General features: G+C 34.0%; 2 protein-coding genes and 1 long non-coding RNA gene across 5 annotated transcripts; 2 read left to right on the forward strand and 1 right to left on the reverse strand.

Annotated features, from left to right (window-relative positions):
* Window positions 1–620: 620 nt before the first annotated feature.
* Window positions 621–5,541, forward strand: LOC148279321 (uncharacterized). The gene is made up of 3 exons (XM_088230112.1): window positions 621–921; window positions 988–1,293; window positions 1,756–5,541. Exons 1-3 carry the CDS (start codon window positions 885–887, stop codon window positions 2,538–2,540), a joined length of 1,128 nt encoding a protein of 375 aa, XP_088086238.1. The 5' UTR covers window positions 621–884; the 3' UTR covers window positions 2,541–5,541.
* Window positions 1,430–22,574, reverse strand: LOC148279322 (uncharacterized). Of its 3 annotated transcripts, none has more exons than XM_088230114.1 (2): window positions 21,684–22,574; window positions 1,430–1,537 (listed from the first exon to the last, which is right to left on the reverse strand). In XM_088230114.1, exons 1-2 carry the CDS (start codon window positions 22,243–22,245, stop codon window positions 1,503–1,505), a joined length of 597 nt encoding a protein of 198 aa, XP_088086240.1. In that variant the 5' UTR covers window positions 22,246–22,574; the 3' UTR covers window positions 1,430–1,502. The 3 variants fall into 3 exon arrangements, 1 of the variants encoding a protein (XP_088086240.1); XR_015822916.1 differs by lacking the exon at window positions 1,430–1,537 and adding an exon at window positions 16,872–17,527; XR_015822917.1 differs by lacking the exon at window positions 1,430–1,537 and adding an exon at window positions 18,134–18,155.
* On the forward strand, window positions 9,200–15,289 carry LOC148279323 (uncharacterized). The gene is made up of 4 exons (XR_015822918.1): window positions 9,200–9,297; window positions 9,511–9,814; window positions 10,074–10,207; window positions 10,766–15,289. It is a non-coding gene; the product is annotated as an uncharacterized LOC148279323 (long non-coding RNA).
* Window positions 22,575–23,044: the final 470 nt, after the last annotated feature.

Below are 23,044 nucleotides of genomic sequence, written 5' to 3' on the forward strand. Positions count from 1 at the left end.
AAAATTAGTAATAACATTCCTTTCTTTACATTTGGGCATGGTTCAGCTTACGTCATCGCAACGTAGATTTAGAAAAGTACCTACACGGCTAGTTCATCTCATAATAATTACTTATGCTTCCTTTACCTGTGGCGTGAAGATAACTTAACCTTGAAAGTCTCCTTCTTCGTCCATCATGTTACCGATTACCGATGTCCTCACAAATTAGGAGAAAGAAGGGACAAATAAGATTTGTCTCATAAGATGTATTATTGAAGAACTCAGTTCAAAGCAGGGAGAACTCATTTTATTAATTTTTTTCCTATAATATCCCAACGCTTATGTTAAAATTCTTAGTGGTCGTAGAATTATGGAAAAGAAAACTTATAAATGTTATATTACGCTTTAATTCAATCTTCAATAACATATGGTATAATAGGGTGGGGAGAAGTTTTGGACGCGCATGGTTACTCAATAGAAATTGCACAGAAAAATATAATTGAAATAATTTACAAAAAACATAACACTATTTCCTAGTAATAAATTATACACATAGAGAGTAGACTCCTTAGTTTTAATATATTTTTTTAATTCGTCTTATTTAGTAGTTAAAGTGTCACACTTTAGGTTCGTACCAAATATATAATCTATAGTCTGGCGACATTGTCAGTATTTTGCATAGTTGGCAACATTTCCTAATGTACGCCATTTCGTGTCCTGACAGTTCATAAGGTATTTTTATCTGCATACAACGAGCGTGTAATCATCAGTTAAGTGTACATTAGCTCGCTACTAACAAAGAAGTAACTTTGTACTTGTAAATAAGATCTTTACTAGGAATCTTACGTCACGTTACCGGGCTGGGGTTTGTCTAACTCAACGATGGCTCAGACTAAATCCAGAACATGTCTATCGACATCCCGGTATCTTTTGTAGTTAGAGGTGATTGATAGTGCTAAAATTGCATTAGAAAACAATGGTCTAGATGTGAATTGTGTACATTTTCAGGTGATATATCAAATTTGGGTTTTGTATTCGAGGAGAAAACTATGGAGCAGAAAAGGTTCGCTATTATAAGTGTCAAATCTGAACCGGGGACTGGCGATGTAGAAGAAGATATTCCCCATACTGAGGAAGAAACGCCATGTTCCTACAGAAACGAGGAACCGGGTGTTGCTACTGTGAAGGCGGAACCGGGGACTAGTAATGAACAACAGTATACTTTAGAGAGTGACGACCTGATGTTTACGAAAAATTACATTAATAATGGTGTTATAAAACAGGAATGTTCGGAATCTTCTCGCGACACTGAAGGTAGGAAAACATTTATAGTGTCTCCTCCTATATCCACACTGAAACAAATTACTTACTGACTTAATTTCTAAAAGAAAAATGATCAACATGCATTTAGTACTTACTATTTATTACACTTGCAAGTAAATCACTTATTCATTTAGTTGATATGTTAATGAATTTGGTAATTTAGATTTTTTTAAATTAAAGAATGCAGTATTATGATTGATTTAGTAATCAACATTGGTGGATTGGCTTTCTGAACCTGAAATAATACAAATTCTATTGTCGATCAGCTCAATCATCAAAAGATTTCCTTTACCCCTCACCGGGGTATTCTTATTTATTTGTTCATACAACAGTATAGATCTACCAAAAACAGTTACGTTTGCCAAACTCATGACACCAAAAGCTATGTCCCTACTATCCGCCGAACGGTGGTCAAGTGCTTACGCCTGGTTCATATCATAGATTTTTTTTCAGATACTACTGTGCCACCGATATTATCTCCGAAGAGTGCCGAATTACCGTTTTATAGTGCAGAACTAATACTAGAGATTGAATATAACACAAAACAGAAGAGTACTTGTAATGAAAGTGTATTGCCGAGTTCTGGGGTAAAAAGAAATTTGAAAAGAAATCATTTGTCTACAAATACTGGTGTTAAACCGTTTTCATGCTCAGAATGTAGTTTCACATGTGCCCAAAAAAGTAATATAAAAAAACATGTTTTAAAACATACTGGCGTAAAACCGTTCTCCTGCTTGCAGTGTAGTTTTGCATGTACACGAAAAAGTTATTTAAAAAAACACATTTTGACACATACTGGCGAGAGGCCATTTTCATGCTCGCAATGTAGTTTTACAAGTGCTGATCAAAGTAATTTAAGAAGTCACATGTCGATACATACTGGCGAGAAACCATTCTCATGCTCACAATGTGAATATACATGTTCACGTAAGTGTAATTTAACGAGTCACATGTTGATACATACTGGCAAAAAGCCGTTCTCATGCTCACAATGTCCTTATACATGTACACAAAAATGCAATTTAAAAAATCATATGTTTACTCATTCTGGCGAGAAACCGTTCTCATGCTCACAATGTAGTTTAAGGTGTTCACGGAAAAGTCTTATAAAACGCCACATGTTGATACATACTAATGAGAAACCATTCGCATGCTCGCTATGTAGTTATATCTGCTCACGGAACTGGGATTTGAAACGTCATATCGCCGGTGAGCATGCAGTACCTCGTAAGCTCTAAAAGTTATTCTGGTTTATTTTTATGCTGCATTTCTGGCATTTGCAAAACATCTAATTTAAAAAATGTTTATAAAACAGTAATGCATTATGAGATTTTAATACCCATACATATATTATATACTTATTGATTTTGGACATAATGATCAGCAATAAAATAGCTCAATTACTACACAAATTATACATAACTATTTAACCCGATCTTTTGAAGTTGTTACAAGATTATTGTATTTATTTATTTTTTTAAATATACCAGACAACAAAAACACTACTACATCAAATACCAAAGACAAACGTAAGACAGTCAAAAATACTATACAATGACTTAAACATTACAATGACTTACCTTACCACGTGAAGAATTACGCTGGAGACAAATTTAAAATCAACCCGAAAAAGTGCATGACGAATACACTAACCAGACAAGACTATTAATTTCTCGAATAATCCTAACGGGGTTTTGAAAATTATATATGAATAAAAAAATGTATTGACCATGTCTATTTGCTTGCAGACTGGCTGGGTTTCCTCCCTAGGGAGTTATCCAAATCTTATATTTGTTGCAACAGAGGGAAAAAAAATTGAGAAGGGAATATATAATTCTAGCTATTTACAGGGTTTATGACCTGTCATTCTCAGGTTTATGTGGCCACGCAACATTCAACATTCTGCCTATGTATAAACTTCCACATTTCCTCGACACTTCCAATTGTTGACTTTTGTGAAGTAAAAGAGCTGAAACCTTTATCACGTGGGTGAGATTCATCCGGCTGAACCAATTCACCTACTAGGCAACGCCTGAAAACATTGAATTAACTAACTGGTAAAAGTTGAAATTTAAAAATGTGAAAATTGTGAACTGTAAACTACTACTACCATCACGCCATTCCCCCGTAGGGGTAGGCAAAGATAATGGACCGCCACACACGTCTATCCTGGCATACATTTTGAGTTTTTTCTACATTCATACATCTTGTCATACATGCCCTTCGATTCTGCCTGCTTTTGACATAACCAGACTTAAAATTTTGGTTTATCTGATCATGCCACGTCTTCCATGGTCATCCTCGTCTAACGTTACCGTTCATTTTCGCCACATATACTTGTTATACTATTCTTTCGTCGTCCATTCGTTCTACATGTCCGAACCATTTATCTTGTCAATAATTATACTTGACTCAGATTTACACTCTCGCCAAATTTCATCCTTCGTAACCCTTTCATACATCGATTTCCCAAACATTCGTCTAAGACATTGCATTTCGACCGTGTTTACTCGGCTTTTATCCTTTCTCTGCCAGTTCCATGTTTCACTTCCATTCGTGTTTGGATTAAAACTCCGCTGTGCACTGCCAGTTTTGCTTCGATTGACATTTTGACATATAAATAAATAAATGTAAACTATATTCCTGTTCGCTATAAGGAACTATATACATATGTACCTCAGAGGCAGACAGACGCAAATCCAGAATTTGATGAAATGGCATTTCGATTTTCGTATCCAGTTTCTGCTCATGCCCATTGATTTTAAAGAAATTTAAGACTTATAATGAATGAACCAATGTTTTAAGATACTGAATATACAAATTAATGTTATTAATTATTAGTAATCACTTAGAGAAAGTGGATTCTTTAGGCTTGTGTTGTACATTTGACGTTTGGATTTGTATCCGTCTGCCTCTGATGTATTATGTACTTTTTTTACATTAATTATTTTAAACTAAAAATATGTTTTTCTTAAGAAATTTTGTAACTGATGCGTATATAGTATGACGATTCTGTTTACTTATTATTTTATTATTTTTGTGAATTCGAGACTGAATAATGTGACTTCATGTTTACACACACGAAGAAACTTAATTACTGATCTATATTTCCATGTATTTATGTGTATAATTGTCTTTGGTTTTATTCTTTGTGAATAATCCGGTATCAAGTAGAGTCGAGTTTATCGAAGGTTTTTGCAGCAGGCGTTTTCTTCGATTTTAAACGTCACGCTTGGCTGGCAGTCGAAGAACGACTAAATTCGCGTTAGGCATGACTGAGCGTTTGGGCACGAGCTGAGTGTCATCATTTTTGAGGGCTCGGGGCATGTCTACTTGTATCAATATGACAATGGACGGTAAATAGTCATTTGATTTTGACTCTATAATTAACATAAATAATATTGTGACAAGTTAAGATTTATTGATCAAGACCATGTTTTATCCCTTTGTGTTCATTTTTGTTGAACGTGTGTCATTTTACTATGTACGTAAGGGTAATTACATAAATTCTGTAGATATTTAGATAAGAAATAAATAAGGATTTTTTAGCGGCTATCGAGAATTAATTAAATTCTTCAATCAAGTTTTTGAATTTTGTTATAAAATGTTAAATTATTGAATAAAATTTCTTCAATAAAATTCTTCTCTAAATTTACTTCGAAACGAGAATATATTTGTTTTAAAACCAGAATATGTAAAATGTAACTATGTATTTAGTTAGGCCTCGTGGTGTAATGGTCGGCGCATTCGCCTGCCATGCGAGAGGTCTCGGGTTCGATTCCCGACATGGTTGATATGAAATATGATTTAAAAGGGTGTTTTTACACTAGAATATTTCATAGTCCCTAGACTGGTACCCAAAGCGTAAGACGTACATCGTACCTTCATACAACTAAAATGATCAAGATTCGCTGCGATTGGTGTACGAATGCATTGCCGGAAAGGGTACAATGATTATGAACTATTTAGTTTAAATGAATAATCTAAAATATTTATATAATACGCTGAAGTTTATGCAACAACCGATGCCATGTTGATTTTCAATCAAGAGAGCAGTGTTTTATTAGTTTACATGGCTTTTTTTCTACAAATGTTTAAATACATCTTATAAATTAAAATAAGTTTTTTTAATGATTTTATTATTAAGGCATAGCTGTAAGTTAACTCATTTCACTATTTTTTTTAGTCCTAAGTCATTTCAAAATGTTAAATTGCTCTATTAAATACAGGTACATAAAATATTCAAGGCCTTTGAATTAGATTCCTTCTTTACTTTTTTAGAATTGTCTGATGATTAATTCGAGGATTTATACATATACATATATACATACATACATATATATATACACGCATACATATATAATATATATGCACATACAAAAATACAATAAATTTGCAAATGATTCAATTGGATAGCATCATATTTAGATTACTATCCTCAATAAATTCTCAGATTCCTTACTTCCAATGTCTGTCAACCAAATTGTTATTTTCTTTTTTAATACTGATGGTTAATCAGATTTCCGAACACTCGGTATCAGGTTGTATAGTTAAAGTCCGTTATATAGAAATGCTTTTTGGAATACCGCTGTACGAGCTATTGGAATCACCAAATCTTTTCTTACTGAACTCCTGGTTGAGTGCGCATGACTCACAATCACCTGAGTGCTTCTATTTTTGTGAATGTCGAGTATTACTTTCCTTATGTAGATTTGCCTTAAGCCAAGGACGTCTAAGGATTTGAAAAGGCCTTCACTCGGATGATTGTACGGTTTTCGCAATATTATCCTTAATATTAATTTATGGATGAAAGGCGAGTTTTTGCGCCTCAAAACCAAAACCAACTAGCTAAGAAAAGGTAACCCCGACAAAAAAATCCACCAGACAAGGCAACGGGAAACCACTCTGGTCATCTTTTCCCAGGAATTACTACGGCGAGTACATCAATAAGCAGTCGTCCTGGCTGCGAAAGGTAAAATTAGCGCAGGACAGATACATATGCTTTCGCTGTAGTGATCGCTAACGTCGGGGGACCCGGCAAGGCACTAGAAGAAGAATCGATTTATGTACCTTAACCAAGGGATCAAGAATGGTCTTGGCAGCTCCTCGCCAACAAATACAACCGTAGGCCTAATTAATAGTAGGTTTAATGATCAGTGTGGCAACTGTATAAAGCAACGTTTCGTCACATTAAAAACATATAAATACCACCCCTGGTCCGGTCACAGTGATCGCACGATAGTTGCAGATTTTGTGTTTCACTATGTTAGAGGTGTGTTATCTCCCTATAAACCTTTTCTACTTTTAAAATATCATAACTTTAGTACCGTAAAAGCGTACAATATGAGACTTGAATGTAATTTGAGACAAAAATTCCGCGGCACATAATATTACATGTGGTATCATCGCTACTCAGCCAGCACTGGCAGTGTCTTTCCAAAGTTTTTGGTTGTGAACGTAAAATAGCTGTCAAGAAGAAATTTAGGAAAAGTAGGTAGTATTTATTGAGAAATTGATATTGATTTTTAATTCAAATATATTTCTGAAGTACAAATGCCTTAAAACTTTATTATTGGTAAAAAAAAACTGTAGGGATCTAAGTCGATTTAATAAATAATACGATCTCTTGAAGCACTTTTCCGTTAGCAAGTCAACGCCATGTTTGACACTTTCGGCGTAGGTTGGTAGAGTGAAATTAAAAATTCCCAGGAATGAAAGCATTTTATTTTTGGAAGGTAGATTGAGACTATGTCTCAAATTAGATGCATAAGTCTCAAATATCTACTAATTGTTATGTTTAATAATTAGGAGAAAACTAAATTATTTTATAATTAGGTAGGTGCGACTACAGCAGTTATTTTATTACAGAAAAATACAGACTGTGATTAAAGTGTATGCAATTTAATATTTGTTTATTGTTTTAACATTATACATGTCTCAAATTATACACAGTCTCAATTTTGAGTTTTAAATTAGATTTTTTTAAATGATTTTTGAATGATGTTTAATTTTGTTAATGATTGGATTTTTTTTATGACGTAAACGTTTCAAATTATATCATGCCTTTTAAAGCTGAAAATTTGTTTTATTTAATTTCTCTAATTGTGCATGGGATATTTACAATATTATTCGTGGAAACTGATATTTTTTTTATTTTTTATTGTCTCATGGTTAAAGCAGTAAAATGCTACAGGGAAACAACGACTTTCTTATTGCGTCTCATGTTTGCAACATTTGCAGATAAATTAGGACTGCAACAAAAAAATAAAAAAATAAGGATATTAATATGTCCACACATGTGGTATGCTTTTGTAACCTGAAACATAGACTCAAATATGTGTTAAAATTTGAAAGCGTAGTAATGAATATATAAAAAGATACAGTCAGTTGAAGTTGAAAACTGTCTCAAGGCTTTTACGTGGGGACAACGAATAAAAAATGTTATTTGAAATTCGCAAGCGGTCTCCGTTACCAAAATTTAGACTTGTTTAGTTTGGAAAATGGACCACACGGATGAGAAATTGTATTAATTTGCTTACTAATTGCTTCTTTAACTCTTCCTTCTGTTTGTGATGCCTTTGATTTCAGGAAAAATCGAAGTATGGGCTTCGAACTCACACAAATCTTTACGGGCTATGCCGGGTTTATGATCTACCGGCACCGTTTTAAACTTTCCAAGATCATCTGCACTCCAAGAGATGATGAAACCCCTCAAGATGTTCCTTACTTGTTAATGCATTGTCCCCCTTTTCAGCGTCGAAAGAGAAAACTGCAGTAGCATTGGTGAGGATCTAAGGTACATACATTCCTTTAATAAGTCACAATGACTTATCACAAGAGGTAGTAGTAATTTTTCATGGTTAGGATAGTAATGACAATTGTAGAAATGTTTACTGATAAACCCAATAATTCGCATAGCTTTGCTTGAAATCATTTGAAACCGGTAGACATTAAAAGCATAAGCAGTTTAATACAAAAATTTATTAACATTAAACATGTTTAATGTTGTCCGATACAATACTTTCATTAAGCTTTGGTAGTGCTGATAATGTGCAGATCGGTATATAATTTATTAGAGACTAGTGGACCCGACAAACGTCCTGCTCGAACATTGGCTCGTCTGCTAATATCTTGGAAAATTGGCTATTATCATTTGGCTATTAAACTTGGCTATTATCATTGATAAGTAGGTACCTAGATACTTTTTGTGATTGAATTAAAAAACTAAAAATTGTTCATATTCCAATATTGAATTTAACTAGGTACCTAGGTACTTGTTTATGGTTGAATTCCAAAACACAAAATAATTATTTTTTCTTATATGGCATTCTTTTTGCAAACGTCGAACTCCGGTCTTCTCACCACCAAAAGGGTATACTTATGTAGGAATACGATTTTTAAAAATGTATTGAATTGAATATTATTTTAGTTTTACCAAAAATCCACTAGAAAGAAATAAATGGGTAAAAATTATAAGGAATTTAGAAAAAGAATCTGATTGAGATCTACAAAAAACAAATGCTGTTTGTAAACATTCAAAAACAAACTTTTTTAATAAGAAAAAACATCTTTCCAGTTTTTGAAAATGCATTCTCCTCGAATGCAACCCTGGTAGATCAATGAATAAAACATTTATGGTCTTTACTTCTTTTTTACATATTAGATTAAAGGTTTTAATATCTACGAATACGCATAGCGCAAAGATCTATATTTCTCTGAAAACCGCACGTAAATCGGTTAAGCCGTTCAGAAGGAATACATATAAAAATACTGTGTTTGATATCTGATTGAAATAAAATTTTATTTATGTGTTAGCCAGTACTTGGCATGTCACGTTCGAGGTGCGTACCTTTGGTCTGCCAACATTGATGTATTTTGTACAGTTGGCAACATTTATGATGGCCGCACATTTTGGTTTGAGAGTTACTTGGGTATTGTTGTATTGTTATCAGTTAAGTGTATATTCGCTCACCACCAACGAAGGCTTGACTTTGGGTAATATCCTTAATGTTTTATAACTGTTAACAGCTTTACTACGCATCTAATATTACGTTACGGGTGAGGGTTTGTTTACCGTAACCAAAGCTGACTAAATCCATATTTATACATGTCTATAGACGTCCCGGTATCTTGTAGGTAGATGAAATAATTTTGTTGAAATTAAATGATAAACAAAATGTTTGATTTGTGCACCGTGTACATTTTTAGGTGATCGATCTTCAGGTCTTTAAATTCGAGCAGACAACTATGGAACATATGAAGTTCGCTTATGTCAGTGTTAAGTCTGAACCGGGGACTGGCGATGTAGAAGGAGGTATTCGCCACGCTAGGGAAGAGACGCCATGTCAATACAAAAGCGAAGAGCCAGGCGTTGCTGCCGTGAAGACAGAACCGGGGACCAGTACTGAACTACAGTATACCGAAGAGAGTGATATACGGACTTTTACGGAAATTGAGATTGATTATATTGACATAAAACGAGAATGTTTGGAATCCTCTTGCAACACTGAAGGTATAGAAAGTTTTATAGTGTCTTTTTCCATATCCATTCTGAATATCAGAATATTTACTGGGTTTTTTTTCTAAGAAACACATTAACAAGATGGCGTTTTGTACCTATTAGGTCAAAATGACATTCATTCATACTTTATAACATTTTGATCAACCAAAAGTGATTTACTTGTCAATGTATTGATTCGCGTATTTTTTTTTGATAACAGAAATCAAAATATGTATTTATTTGCTCGATCAATATAAATGTTACTTTTTAGATACGACTAAGTCGCCGACATTAACTCCGGAGAAAATTAATCTACCGTCTAGGAGTACAGGACCACTACTAGAGTGTGAATATAAAGCAAGACAGAAGAATACTCGTCATGAACGGGTGTTACCAAATACTAAGGTGAAAACGTTCTCGTGCTCGCTATGTTGTTATACGTGTTCAGTAAAAAAATCTTTAAAATATCACATGTTTGAACATAGTGGCGAGAAACCATTTTCATGCCCAAAATGTAGTTATATATGTGCAAAGAAAAATACTACCGTCAAACATGATAATTTTGCCCAACCAAGATAATTTTGCCCACTGCCGAAATCCTTAACAAAATCGTGCCAGTCCAGAGACTAAGAAATATTTTAGTGCAAAAACACCCTTTCAAATAAATATTTTATATCAACCATGTCAGGAATCGAACCCGAGACCTCTTGCATGGTAGGCAAACACGCTGACCATTACGCCACGAGGCCGACAAAAAGTCTGGGTTCGGGGCCAGTTAGAACAAAACATCCGGTTACCCCGTTTAAAATCATTTTTTTGTCGCTTACTTCATTTTTTTATATATTTTCTACTTTGTTTAACCAATAGGTATATGTATTTATATGTGTGTTCGTGTGTAAATGTATTATAAGTTAATTTATAAAAAAATGTTCGAAAGTTAATATTAAATATTTTTTTCATCAGATACTGGCTAAAAAATTAACTAACGAAGAAATAGAAAAGTTGTTAGAGGACGACTACTGTAATAGTGATCAAGAAGCAGTTGATAGCGATATTGAGTTTGAAGTGTGGGATTCCGATAATTCGGAAGTAGAAGATATATTAGAATTAGAGTCCGATGGTGAGCTTACGAGTGAAGAAGAGGACACTGGAAGTTCATCAAATGAAAACAATTGTGAAGGAAATGAAAATGTTCTTTTCACATCAAAATCTGGTTTCACTTGGAATTCAAAACCTAATTCTAATACTAGGACCAGAGCCTATAATATTGTTTCTTCTTCATCGGGCCTTATAGAAGAAGCTGCAAATATAAAATCTATAAAGGATGCTTTTAATTTGTATATATCTTCAAATATGATTGAAGAAATAATTATGCACACAAACCAATATAGCCAACGTAGATCCGACGGCAAAATTATTACTAAAGCCGAGTTAGAAGCCTTTATCGGAATTTTATTGGCGTCTGGAAGATGTAATGATCGAAGGCTTGCTTTGAAGGACATATGGACTACAAATCCGCTTTTTAAGTTTTATTTTTTTTCTGTGGCTATGTCAAGAGACAATTTTTCTCATGTATACTCAAAATTGCGCTTCGACAACAAAAATACAAGGCAGTTTAGAATCGATCTAACGGGAGACAAACTGGAGCCCATCCGTTCAATATATGACCAATTTAATGAAGCATGCCTAAAATATTTTTCTCCTGGGTTCTATATTACGGTCGATAAAAGGCTTGCAACATTTAGGGGGAATTGTCCATTCCGCGTGTGTATGAAAAGTAAACCAGGTAGATACGGGATAAAAATCTGGGTAGGTGCCGATGTCAATACATCCTACATATTGAATTCCCAGCCATACACCGGTAAAATTTTGAATAAAAGAGAAATAAATCAAGGAGAGAGGATTGTAACAGATCTGATTCATCCATTTTATGGAACTGGTAGAGGTGTTACGGCTAATAACTTTTTTACGTCGGTTTCCCTTGCAAATACGCTTTTAAAAAACAACATTTCGCTGACGGGAACAATAAGAAAAAATAAACGTGAGATTCCAAAAGAGTTTTTGAATGGCAAAAATAGAGAAGAATTATCAACCCTACGCGGGTTTTCTGATAATCTTACATTATTTTCTTACATTCCCAAAAAAAATACTGCCGTTACTTTATTGTCGGCTGAGTATCATGACTTGGAAGTGGAAGAAGGTCCCAAAAAGAGACCGAGTGTTATATTGCATTACAATAAAACAAAAGGAGGGGTGGATACTGGGGATAAAATGACACAGCAGTATAGTTGTGTGAGAGAAACTAGAAGGTGGCCGTTCAGAATATTTATGGAAATAATTGATATGGCTGCGTTAAATGCATATGTTATATGGACAACTAAATATCCAGAATGGAGAAATGATGATCGGAGTCGGAGACAATTTTTCCTAAGAGAATTGGCAATGGAACTGGTGAAGGAAAATGTTCATATCCGAAAAAATAGTGGCAAACACTTACACAAACATATCCAACATGGATTTGAGCTTTTCGACAGAGCTATGAATGGTGAGCACGTTCCTCCGGCTGCTGAACCTCCAATATTGCAAGAGGTAGGGAGAAGTAGGTGTTGTTTTTGCCCGAGAAATCGGGACCGCAAATCGAAAATCCGCTGCCATTTTTGTAAAAAAACAATATGCGTCCTACATAGAGAGCAAAATAAAATAGTTGCTTGCCCAAACTGCAAGCCGAACGATGATGGTGGCGATTGAAAAATGTAAGTACGCATTTTCATAAAACAAATTTATTTACAGACTCTAATCACACTCAAGATTCTACTTGGCAAGCCCAGTGACAAATGCTTCAATTTAATATTAATTTATTTTTAAGAGCCCACAAAACATGATTACAGTATTAAAAAAAACTTTATAAAAGAAATTGAGCATATTTTACGGTGTAAGTATATTATTGTTTTTTTTATTTGATATTTTTAAAAACCCGTTAAGGTTACACGAGAAATACTATAATGCCTAGTCATTTTATGTCTTGTCAGGTTATTGTAGTCATGGTGCGCTTTTTTAGATTGATTTTTATTTTATCTCCAGTGTAATTTTTCAAGTACAATAGTACGGTAATTCATTGTAGTGTTTAACTACATCGTAAAGTATTTTTGACATAAAACATATCTAAAGTATGCGCTTTCGAACGGTATGTAGTTTGTTTTGATATCTTTTTCAGAACCAGAGTTATTCATTGTTATTTACCTAGCCGGACCATTTCGACGAAATTCTACTTATGTGGAAAGTAGAATGTTTTGCGAAATTTATCAACAAAACAGAAGTCTTCCATCACTTTTAGTTTTTTTTAAATGCAACGCGAAGTTAAGCTTTAAACTTTTTTAAAACTATTTTTTTATGTTTGAGGGTCCATAACTGTGTTTCTAGCAATAACATGAAACTAATATTAATTTTAAAAGGACCCATCAACCAATAAAATTTTAATAAAAATATAAAAAAATCAAATCTGCCCATAAAAAAAGTTATTGGAGCTTAAGTTATGAAAGTTACGAAATTCTAAATTAAAAAAAAAAAACGAAAAAATCTTGGGGCCTAGGTCAAATCTTTGGGGCTGAGTAGGTACCAGATGACCCCGCCTACTCCCCATTTTCGTATGTTCAACGTTCTGCCGAACACCTGTATATTAAACGCGGAGCGATCGGATCCTCACACCTGTAATTTTTTTTATGTTACAAATGGCAGATAAAATATTTATACAAATACTGGTAAAACAGATTTTTTTTTCAATAGTTAAAAGGATCACCTATATTATTGAAAAATATAAAATTTTAGTTTAACGTTTCACAGGTCAGCCGCTAGATGGCAGCAATTTACGTCCTCAAGGTTTATAAATAATAACATCTTCAAAAACAGTTAGAAGCATGTAAATATATGTAGTATTTCATCGATTTCTTTTCTATAATTATGACATAAATTCGCCATGTCCCCATTAAAATCTTACCTATCATAACATAAATACCAAATAATTCTTAAACACCTACGTATTATATACGTATATATCAAATTCACCGTCACCGTCACCTACGTGCGGCCATAAAAGCGCCTTGATCGAGAAGTCCATTTTTAAATAGCTTTTAATTTTAATATTCATGTTTAAACTGTTTTGGTGTTAAGTTTAATCATAGCGTAGGTATTTATATATATTTATTTAAATAAAACTCAAATATCAATACATTTTTTTATTGACGAAAAACCAGTCTTCGGTTACATTCTTTATTACTTTTTTGTTCCAAATATGGAATATAATTTGGGGTATAAAATCAAATTGATGTTACAAAATTGTTTTTATCAAATTTAAACTAAAGAACGTTACATTATGATTACACGCACTCACTTTTTTTTCACAACATTTACGCAAGTACATAGTTTGTGCGAACATTAAAACAGAGGCATTAAATATAGAAAAAAGACGAATGACGAAGACCCACTACTAAGTGTAACATCGCAATTTGTGGCGGCCATAAAGTTGATTTTGCGTGACATACGCTTCTTATTTTTTTATCAGAGTACCAATGAGAATATTATAATTTAATTTAGCAAAAAATAAATGATTGTTTAACGTTATTTATTTTTCTACAAGTACATTTTACTGTTTGTATATAACTGCATACAAACTTATGATCTATGTTCTAAAAACTAGCGCCTTACTAAAAAGTATTCAAACGCATACATTTTGAACAAGATTAATATAAACTGTTTTATTATTAATTTTGACTCGTATTTGCACTCTGTTTTAAATTAAAAAACATACACATCAAAAACCGATGGCTGAATTTAGGTGTGGGGAGCATCGAACTCAGGTCAATGACACATCACAGCACGCGTAAGTGAAATCGATACACAAAGTGCTACCCGATCCAGGCGGCTACCACTGACCTGAGTGCTGATAACGCACATTAACTTGTTCGGCAGTGCATCGCCCTGGAGGAAATTATCTCCCCCCGTCGTAGTGCGAAATCGGGGAACGAAGGAATCTAGCGTATAAAAAAGGGACCCGTTTCATGGGACCACTACACATCTCTCCAGTTACGGACGTTACTATGTCCGTCGTCATATTAATCTTTACTTGTAAATTAATGTGAAATAAATAATAATATCTACGTCCAAATCTGTTTCTTTCGTCTACGCTTCGACTGGTGTAGGCACTCCTCAACACACTACCCACTAACATCTACAGACGAATGTTTAGGTTTAGTGGGGTTCGTACGAACGATGGGTGTCGAAAGTTAATTAAAAGAAATACATACAGTTTTAGTATACAGTATGACATAACATTCAGTCTGGAATACACACAACAATAGTAATTAAACAAAAACAAATATGTACACATTGGCATCTTATAAAACGTCCTTACTTTAAAATAGTTCTAATAAACAATAATGTATGTAATAAATAAATAGAAGCGTGCTTACTCTGTATGAAAGTCCCTAATTCACAGAATTTATATACAGTATACTTTTATTTTACATTATAACCTTATGTTACTGATTGACTTTTTTACTCTCTCAATGGGTCTTCAGGCTATAAAGGTTGCACCATCAATACAAAGCAAATGTACTACGCACTAGGTTTTTCTGTTGAAAATAAAATTAATATTTAACAAAGAATCTAGAAAAGGGGTCACACTCAAATGAAGTGTGCCTCTGTGCAGAATAAAGTAGTATTGGGAGGAAATTTAAAAACACGCCAATATTAATTTTTAAAAGTGAGCCGATATTAATTACAAAAAAATATTATTCTGATTCCTTTTTACACCTCTGCACATCAAATAAATTCGGAAAGAATGCTAGATTTTATTAATTAAATTATTTATTTTAACTTTTTTAATCTCGAAATAGGTGACATATTAACCTATTCTATGTATAAGAGGGTGTGTTTGTGTGCATTTGTGTGTATGAGAGTAAATGTTCGGGTGCGTAAGCGTGTGCATTGCGCAGGAGTGTATAGCAGCCAGATAGAATCAGACGTAATTGACTAATAAAGTAATTATAAATTAAAGGGACTGTCGATTTGACAGATATATGAGATCATGTGGTAACAGACAGTAGAGCTGTAGATTATATAGTCTGGATGGTTAAATCAAAATAAAACTCCATTTTAACGATGGATATAGTGGTCTACCACAGAGGCTACGATAGAAGATATATTATATTGAATGGCCGCAAATTCATCGAAACAGATTCAGATAAAGACGCATATTGAAAACTGTGTCTACGACACTAGCCACGGGACCACAAGCCGATTCTTTTTGTTTCCATTATATAAAAACCTCGCAATTGTATTTTATTCTTCATTATGAACATTATGAACAGTTCTTTTATTCTTCATTATGAACAGTTTATTTTTGGACGTCACAAGGTACTGCATGCTCTCCGGCGATATGACGTTTCAAATCACACTTTCGTAAACATTTATAACTACATTGTAAGCATGATAATATTTTCTTGCCAGTATGCTTTAACATGTGTTTTTTAATATAAACTTTCTGGGCGCAAGTATAACTACATTGCGAGCATGAAAAAGGTTTCTCGACAGAATGTGTCAACATGTGGGATTTTAAATTACCTTTCCGAGTACATGTATAATTACATTGCAAGCAAGAGAACGGTTTCTCGGTAGAATGTTTTAACATATGACGTTTTAAACCACTGTTTAGTGAACAAAAAAAACTACATTGCGAGCATGAAAACGGTTTCTCGCCTGTATGTATCAACATGTGGTTTTCTATATTGCGTTTATGTGCGCATGTATAACTACACTGTGAGCATGAAAACTGTTTCTTGCCAGTATGGGTCAACATGTGTGTTTGTATATTACTTTTATATGCACATGTATAACTGCATTGTGAACATGAGAACGGTTTCTCACCAGTATGCGTAAACAAGTGTTTTTTCATATAACTTTTCGATGCACATGTATAACTACATTGCGAGCATGAGAACGGTTTCTCATCAGTATGTATTAACAAATGACGTTGTAAAACACCTTTCTGTGAACATACATAACTACACTGTGAGCACGAGAATGGTTTTTCGCCAGAATGTACCAACAGGTGACGTTGTAAAGCAGAGTTGTGTAAAAATTTATAACTGCATTGTGAGCATGAAAATGGTTTATCACCTGTATGTGTAAACATATGTCTTTTTAACAGACATTTTTGATTACATTTAAAACTACATTGCGAGCATGAGAGCGGTTTCTCTGTACAGTGAGTTAACATGTGCCTTTTTAAATGATTTTTTAGTGTACATGTATAACTACATTGCGAGCATGAGAACGGTTTTTCGCCTGAATGTACTAACAAGTGACGTTTTAAAGCTGAGTTGTGTATAAATTTATAATTACATTGTGGACATGAAAACGGTTTATCACCAGAATGTGTAAACATATGTCTTTTTAACAGACAATTTTGATTACATCTAAAACTACATTGCGAGCATGCAAACGGTTTCTCGGTACTGTGTGTTAACATATGCCTTTTTAAAAGACTATTTAGTGTACACGTATAAGTACATTGCGAGCATGAGAATGGTTTCACCCCGGAACTTGGCAACACCCACTCATTATAAGTATTATTCTGTTTTGTTGTGTATTCAAACTCTGGTAGTGGTTCTGCGCTATGAGAAGGTAGACTGATACTCTCTGGAGATAGTGTTGACGACTTAGTAGTATCTGAAAACCAAAAGTTACATGAAAATAATATTTATATACCTAGGTTGAAGCAACGGGCTAAGGATTAGCAAATAGCAGAGACAAAAGCGTGCGACTATATAACATACTATGACGATGGCTGGAAAACATCTTGTATTGAACTCCGGTTAGTTCGTGTCTAAGTTAACAATAAATATTGAAAAATAAAAAAGATTAAAATAGATAGTAACATATTACAACAGAGATGAAGAACATTTAAGAGAAGGTAATATAGAAGTCTAGTCTTGTTGATAAATCCACCTGGTTCATAAAGAAGTATAAACATTGAAAAAATAACATTTTCAGGCGTTGCCTAGTGTGTAGGTGAAATAATTCAATTCGATGAATCTCACCCGCAAAAACAAAGGTTTCAGCTCTTTAACTTCACAAACATCAACAGGTGAAAGAATTGAAGGAATATAGATGTTCAAATATGGGCAGAATGGTGAATGTTACACAGTGTGTAAAGTGGCCACTTAAACCAGCCATTGACAGGTCATAAGCCCTGTAGATGCCTAGACTTCTATATTACCTTCTCTTAAATGTTCTTCATCTCTGTTGTAATATTTTAATATAAACAGCTTTCCAGGGAGTTGAATCCAGTCCATGTCTACAAAAATTTGGACAAACTCTAAATATTATTGATAAAATATATAGAGTAAAGATAAATAGTAGTGACACGAAAACGTACCTATAGTTAATAAGTTTGTTTATTTATACAAGGGCTGCATTCAACAATAATGCATATGCTACTAAACCCATCACAATAGATCTTCACAGGTCGCAGTGACGTCAGGAGCTTGCATAGCAACTGACCCCCATCTCTGAGAATAAGAATATGCTACCAAAACTTTGAGGATATGAATTTTTAGTATGAAAAAATGTATTTCTATGTTAATAATCAACATTCGTTTTTGGTGGATCCTAGTCAGATTATTTTACACTTTCATGGCACAAGCGGGCATTTTGGTTTCGATTCAAAACGTCACTGCTGGCAGGCGGAAGAAGAACGACTAAATACGCGGTGGGCATGACTGCGCGTTTGGGCATGAGTTAAATGTCATAGTTTTTGAAGGCTTGTGTATTATTCTAGTTTAGATTCAAATAAAAAATGCCTTACAATATTTTTAGACCTTAAAAAACCATTTGACACCGTTAATCACAGATCTTATTGAGTCAACTTTGTAAAATAGGTATTAAAAAAGACTGTATTGTTTTTTGAAAAATACTTAGCAAATCGAATTCAAAGCACTGCGATTGGAACTATTATATGTTAAGCTAATACTGTGATTTATGGAGTCCCACAAGAAACAGTTCTTGGCCCTTTTTTGTTCTAAATTAATATGAACTATCTTTGTAATATTAATGTGCCTGGTAAGCTGTTTTCTTATGCCGATGATACTGCAATAATTGTGTACGGTAAATCCTGGGAAGAGACAGCCATAAAAGCCAATTAATGTATAACAGTAATTAAATAGTGGCTAAATCGGAATCTCTCTTAGTAGCGAAAAAACTTTTATACCTTTTTACAATTTTAAACTATCAGCCTCTTCATTTAACCTTTATATTATGTTTCATAATAAATACTGTAAACTTGCTTTATGTTATAACTGAAAAAATAAAAACTGAAAAGTTGATAAAATATTTGGGAGTCACGTCAATAATAAATTATTCTTATATATGCTCTAACAAGTGCTTCTGAATATGGGAGCTAAGAAAAATAAAAATACTTAACTTGTCATGGCGACTGTAATGCCAAAATGTGATCATAAGAATATTAGACAATTTGATCTAAACCAATAACCAATTCCTAAGAATCAGATATAAAAGAAGGGAATTTTTGTTAGACTATTTACAAAAATAACATTTATTTTATTCACACAAAAAAAACAAAAACAGAGAAATGGACCTAGAAAACTTCGAATGGCAAAAAAACCGATGTTGACTTAATACTGGAACATTGGAAATACATGTCAGTTTGACACAGGCAGCAATCACACTGGGCAGGGCAACGTTTAAAATAAATACAAGAATGAATGTTTTTACTGTTTAAAATAAATACAAGAAAATGACTCGCCTACAGTCTATTGAATGCCGCAGCGAGACTTATTTTTGGAATCTCTAAGTTCAGTGATATCACTCCACTACTTCGGAAATTACACTGGCTACGTTTTCCACAGAGGGTGGAATACAAATTCTGTTGGCTTATGTATAAGTCACTGCACAATTCTGCTCCAGAATATCTAAGGGAACTCTGCATTCCAGACGAACTAGCTGACAGACGTCTTACGCTTAGATCAACTACATCTACGACGAAAGGAAAAGTTATAACATCTCTACGCAAACAGCGAACTAAATTCAGCGAACGCGCATTTGCGGTCGCAGGCCCCACGGTATGGAATGCTCTCCCAGAAGAGGTGCGAAACTGTGATAGTGAAGTGATGTTTTGTAAGAAACTTAAAACCCACTTGTTTTTTAAATCATTTGAATAAATCCTTAGCATGTGGTGACAAAGTACATTGTTTTTCTTAAATTAAAAAAGTTAAAATTGAATTTATATCTTTAAATAATCACTTTGTAAAGCGCCCTTGAGGTATTACATTACGAAAACGACGCTTTATAAGTTATCCATAATAATAAAAAAATGCAAATAAAAACATGGGCGGGCAGAAAAGTACATCAAATTCCTGAATTAGAAGTGTTAGCTAGAGATCAAAACTCTTTACGTTTCGTGGTAAATTCGATGATGAAAATGAACTCAAAGAAATGAAAATTAAACAATTAAAAAAGAAAGTAGCCACAAGTATTAATACATCTCTCAAAAAGATTTCATTTGGGGAATAGAAAACAAAAAAATTATCGAATAATACGCTTAAATCAACGAAAAAAAAGAAAACACTTAATAGAGACTCGGACAGATTAACAAATCAGAAAGTACATAAGAAAAATAAAAATCAGAGGATATAATAAAAACTTCATATTGCAAAAAATTAAAACAAAATAAAATAAGATGGTAGAAAACTACATGAAGCTATAAAAATATTACTAGATAAACGTTTAGAAGAGGAAATATAGAAACCGATGATTTGCACAATAAGGAAATAAAATTATTATTTTAAAAAGGCGATAGTAACAATCTCCAAAATTTTAGATCACAAACTTACAAACCCTTAACAAAAATTCTAACAAGCCGATTGGCACTAAAACTGGACTCCTACCAACCAACGTATTTAAAACTCTGAAATAAAACCATGTCTGTGACCCAGAAAAGTAGTCAGAAATTAAAATGCACTTAACTATCCATGGAAAGACGGAGGCTCAGTGTATGTCTAAGAGACAATAAAAAACGAATAAATAAGGCGCTGAACCGGAGTCGTAGATATCATGAATTGTGATTAAAATGGCAGAGGGTAGTACACTTGGCGAGGCAACATGACAGCAGGTGAGCACCCAGAATAAAATAGGGGGGAGACAACGGGCAAATGAAAAAGGTGTTGGAAGGTCACAAAAAAAGATGTCGATGACATTGCTTCGATAGCCAGCAGTACTTGGATGAAAAAAAGCGGAGGATGGAAAAGAGTGGAAACGTTTGAAGGAGGCCTTAATCCAGCATTAAGAGATACGAGTAGATAACATTCTTAACTACTGGATTCAATATGCCATTATGATAATACCTCCCTTCGAAATAAAATCAATCAACAATTATATTTGTAATGGAATGGTTCTCAGCTGTTCAGAATCCATGTCTGGGACTCTGCCATTTGCGAATGTCAGCTAGATGAGGAAGATTTAGACCATATTTTTTTGGATGCCCCATAAATGATTGTTATCCTGATTTTCTATCCGATCTCTCTGATATTAATATCCCATTCTCTATTAATATTCTAACTCCCCTGTCCCCACCCAATAAACGTGTATTTAAAATCCTATGTAAATATCTAGTTATAAATGGTGTAAAGCTGTAAATATGTTATATTATTATATGTATATATTATATTAAATACTAACTTGTAAATATTATGTTACTAACGCATGTGTAAATAGTTGTTGAGTTGAGATGTGAAAAGGCCATGAAAAAACGAAGAAGAAGAAGAATTTGTAATGGAAATGGGAACATACATTAAAAACGGTTTCTTACCTTCAGTGCTCCGAGGTTCCAAGCATTTTTGTCTTATATCAGTATAATCAATGTCAATTTCCCGAAATATTGGTTCATCACTCTCCGTAGAACATATTTGTTCAGTACTACTCCCAGGTTCAGCTTTCACGGTGGTAACATCTGGCTTTTCGCTCCTATAAGGACATGGCGCACTTTCCGCAGTACGAAGAATATCTCCTTTTACATCGCCAGTCCCAAGTTCAGCCTTCACGGTAGTAACATCTAACTCCTGGCTTTTGTAAGCAAATGGCAGCCCATCTCCAGTATGGAAAAGATCTCCTACATCCTCAGTCATTGGTTCATTTTTCACGCTAGCAACACCTAGCTCCTCACTTATGTAAGGACATAAAGCCTTCTCATTAGTATGGAAAAAATGTCCTTTTACATCGCCAGTCCCTGGTTCGGCCTTCACAGTACCAACATCTGGCTCTTCGTATTTGTATGGACATGGTGCCCCTTCTTCAGCATGAAAAATATCTCCTTCATTACAAGTTCCCGGTTCAGACTTGACACTGACTAAAGCGAACTTTATATGTTCCATGGTATTCTGCTTCAATAAAAAGAACACGCTCTCTGAAAGTGCACACGATGTTCGACTAGAATTTTTTGTTCTAATTTGATTTTAACGCAATTATCTAATCTATCTCTTCTGACTACAAGTTATACCGGGACGCGTGTATATACATTTCCATGGATTTAGTCAAATCTTTAGTTACGTGGGACAAACCCCGCTCCGCAACGTAATATTAGATTCAAAGCTCTTATTTATGGGTATAAAACATTGGTAAAACAACCCCAAGTCTCTTCTTTGTAGGTGGAGAGCGAATGTACCCATAACAGGGGATTACTAAAGAAGACCATACATTTGGAACTGTCAGAACACGAAATGGCGACCAGTTGGAAATGTTACCAACTACAGTACACAGACAATGTTGCCAAACTAAAGGTACACCCAGTTAGTTATCTTAGTTCGTACCTAGAGTGTGACACGCCAACTACTAGTTAATACATATTAACCTTTTGAGTATCGCAATCACTTCTCTGATTGAATTAATACTTCTAATCCCTCCAGCCTCATAGAGAAAGTGGGAATATTCAGCGATTGTGAACTGGATTGTGGATTGATGATAAAGAAGACGCTTTTTGTTACGCAATCATTATGTCATAGGAAAAACATTGAAATTGTAAGATAAATTCGCCAATCCGTATTTTAAATCTTACACGTCAAAGCACAAATACCTACTTTGTTTTCCAAGTCCATCTTTCGCTCCCATACATGAGGGTTGACTCCAGGACTTCGTTGTGATACCTTATTTTGCCTGTTGCGACAAAAAATATGA

The sequence above is a fragment of the Micrasema longulum genome, unplaced genomic scaffold, assembly GCF_059751315.1.
Source record: "Micrasema longulum isolate JH-2025_06_02 unplaced genomic scaffold, ASM5975131v1 h1tg000731l, whole genome shotgun sequence".
Lineage (NCBI taxonomy): Eukaryota > Metazoa > Arthropoda > Insecta > Trichoptera > Brachycentridae > Micrasema > Micrasema longulum.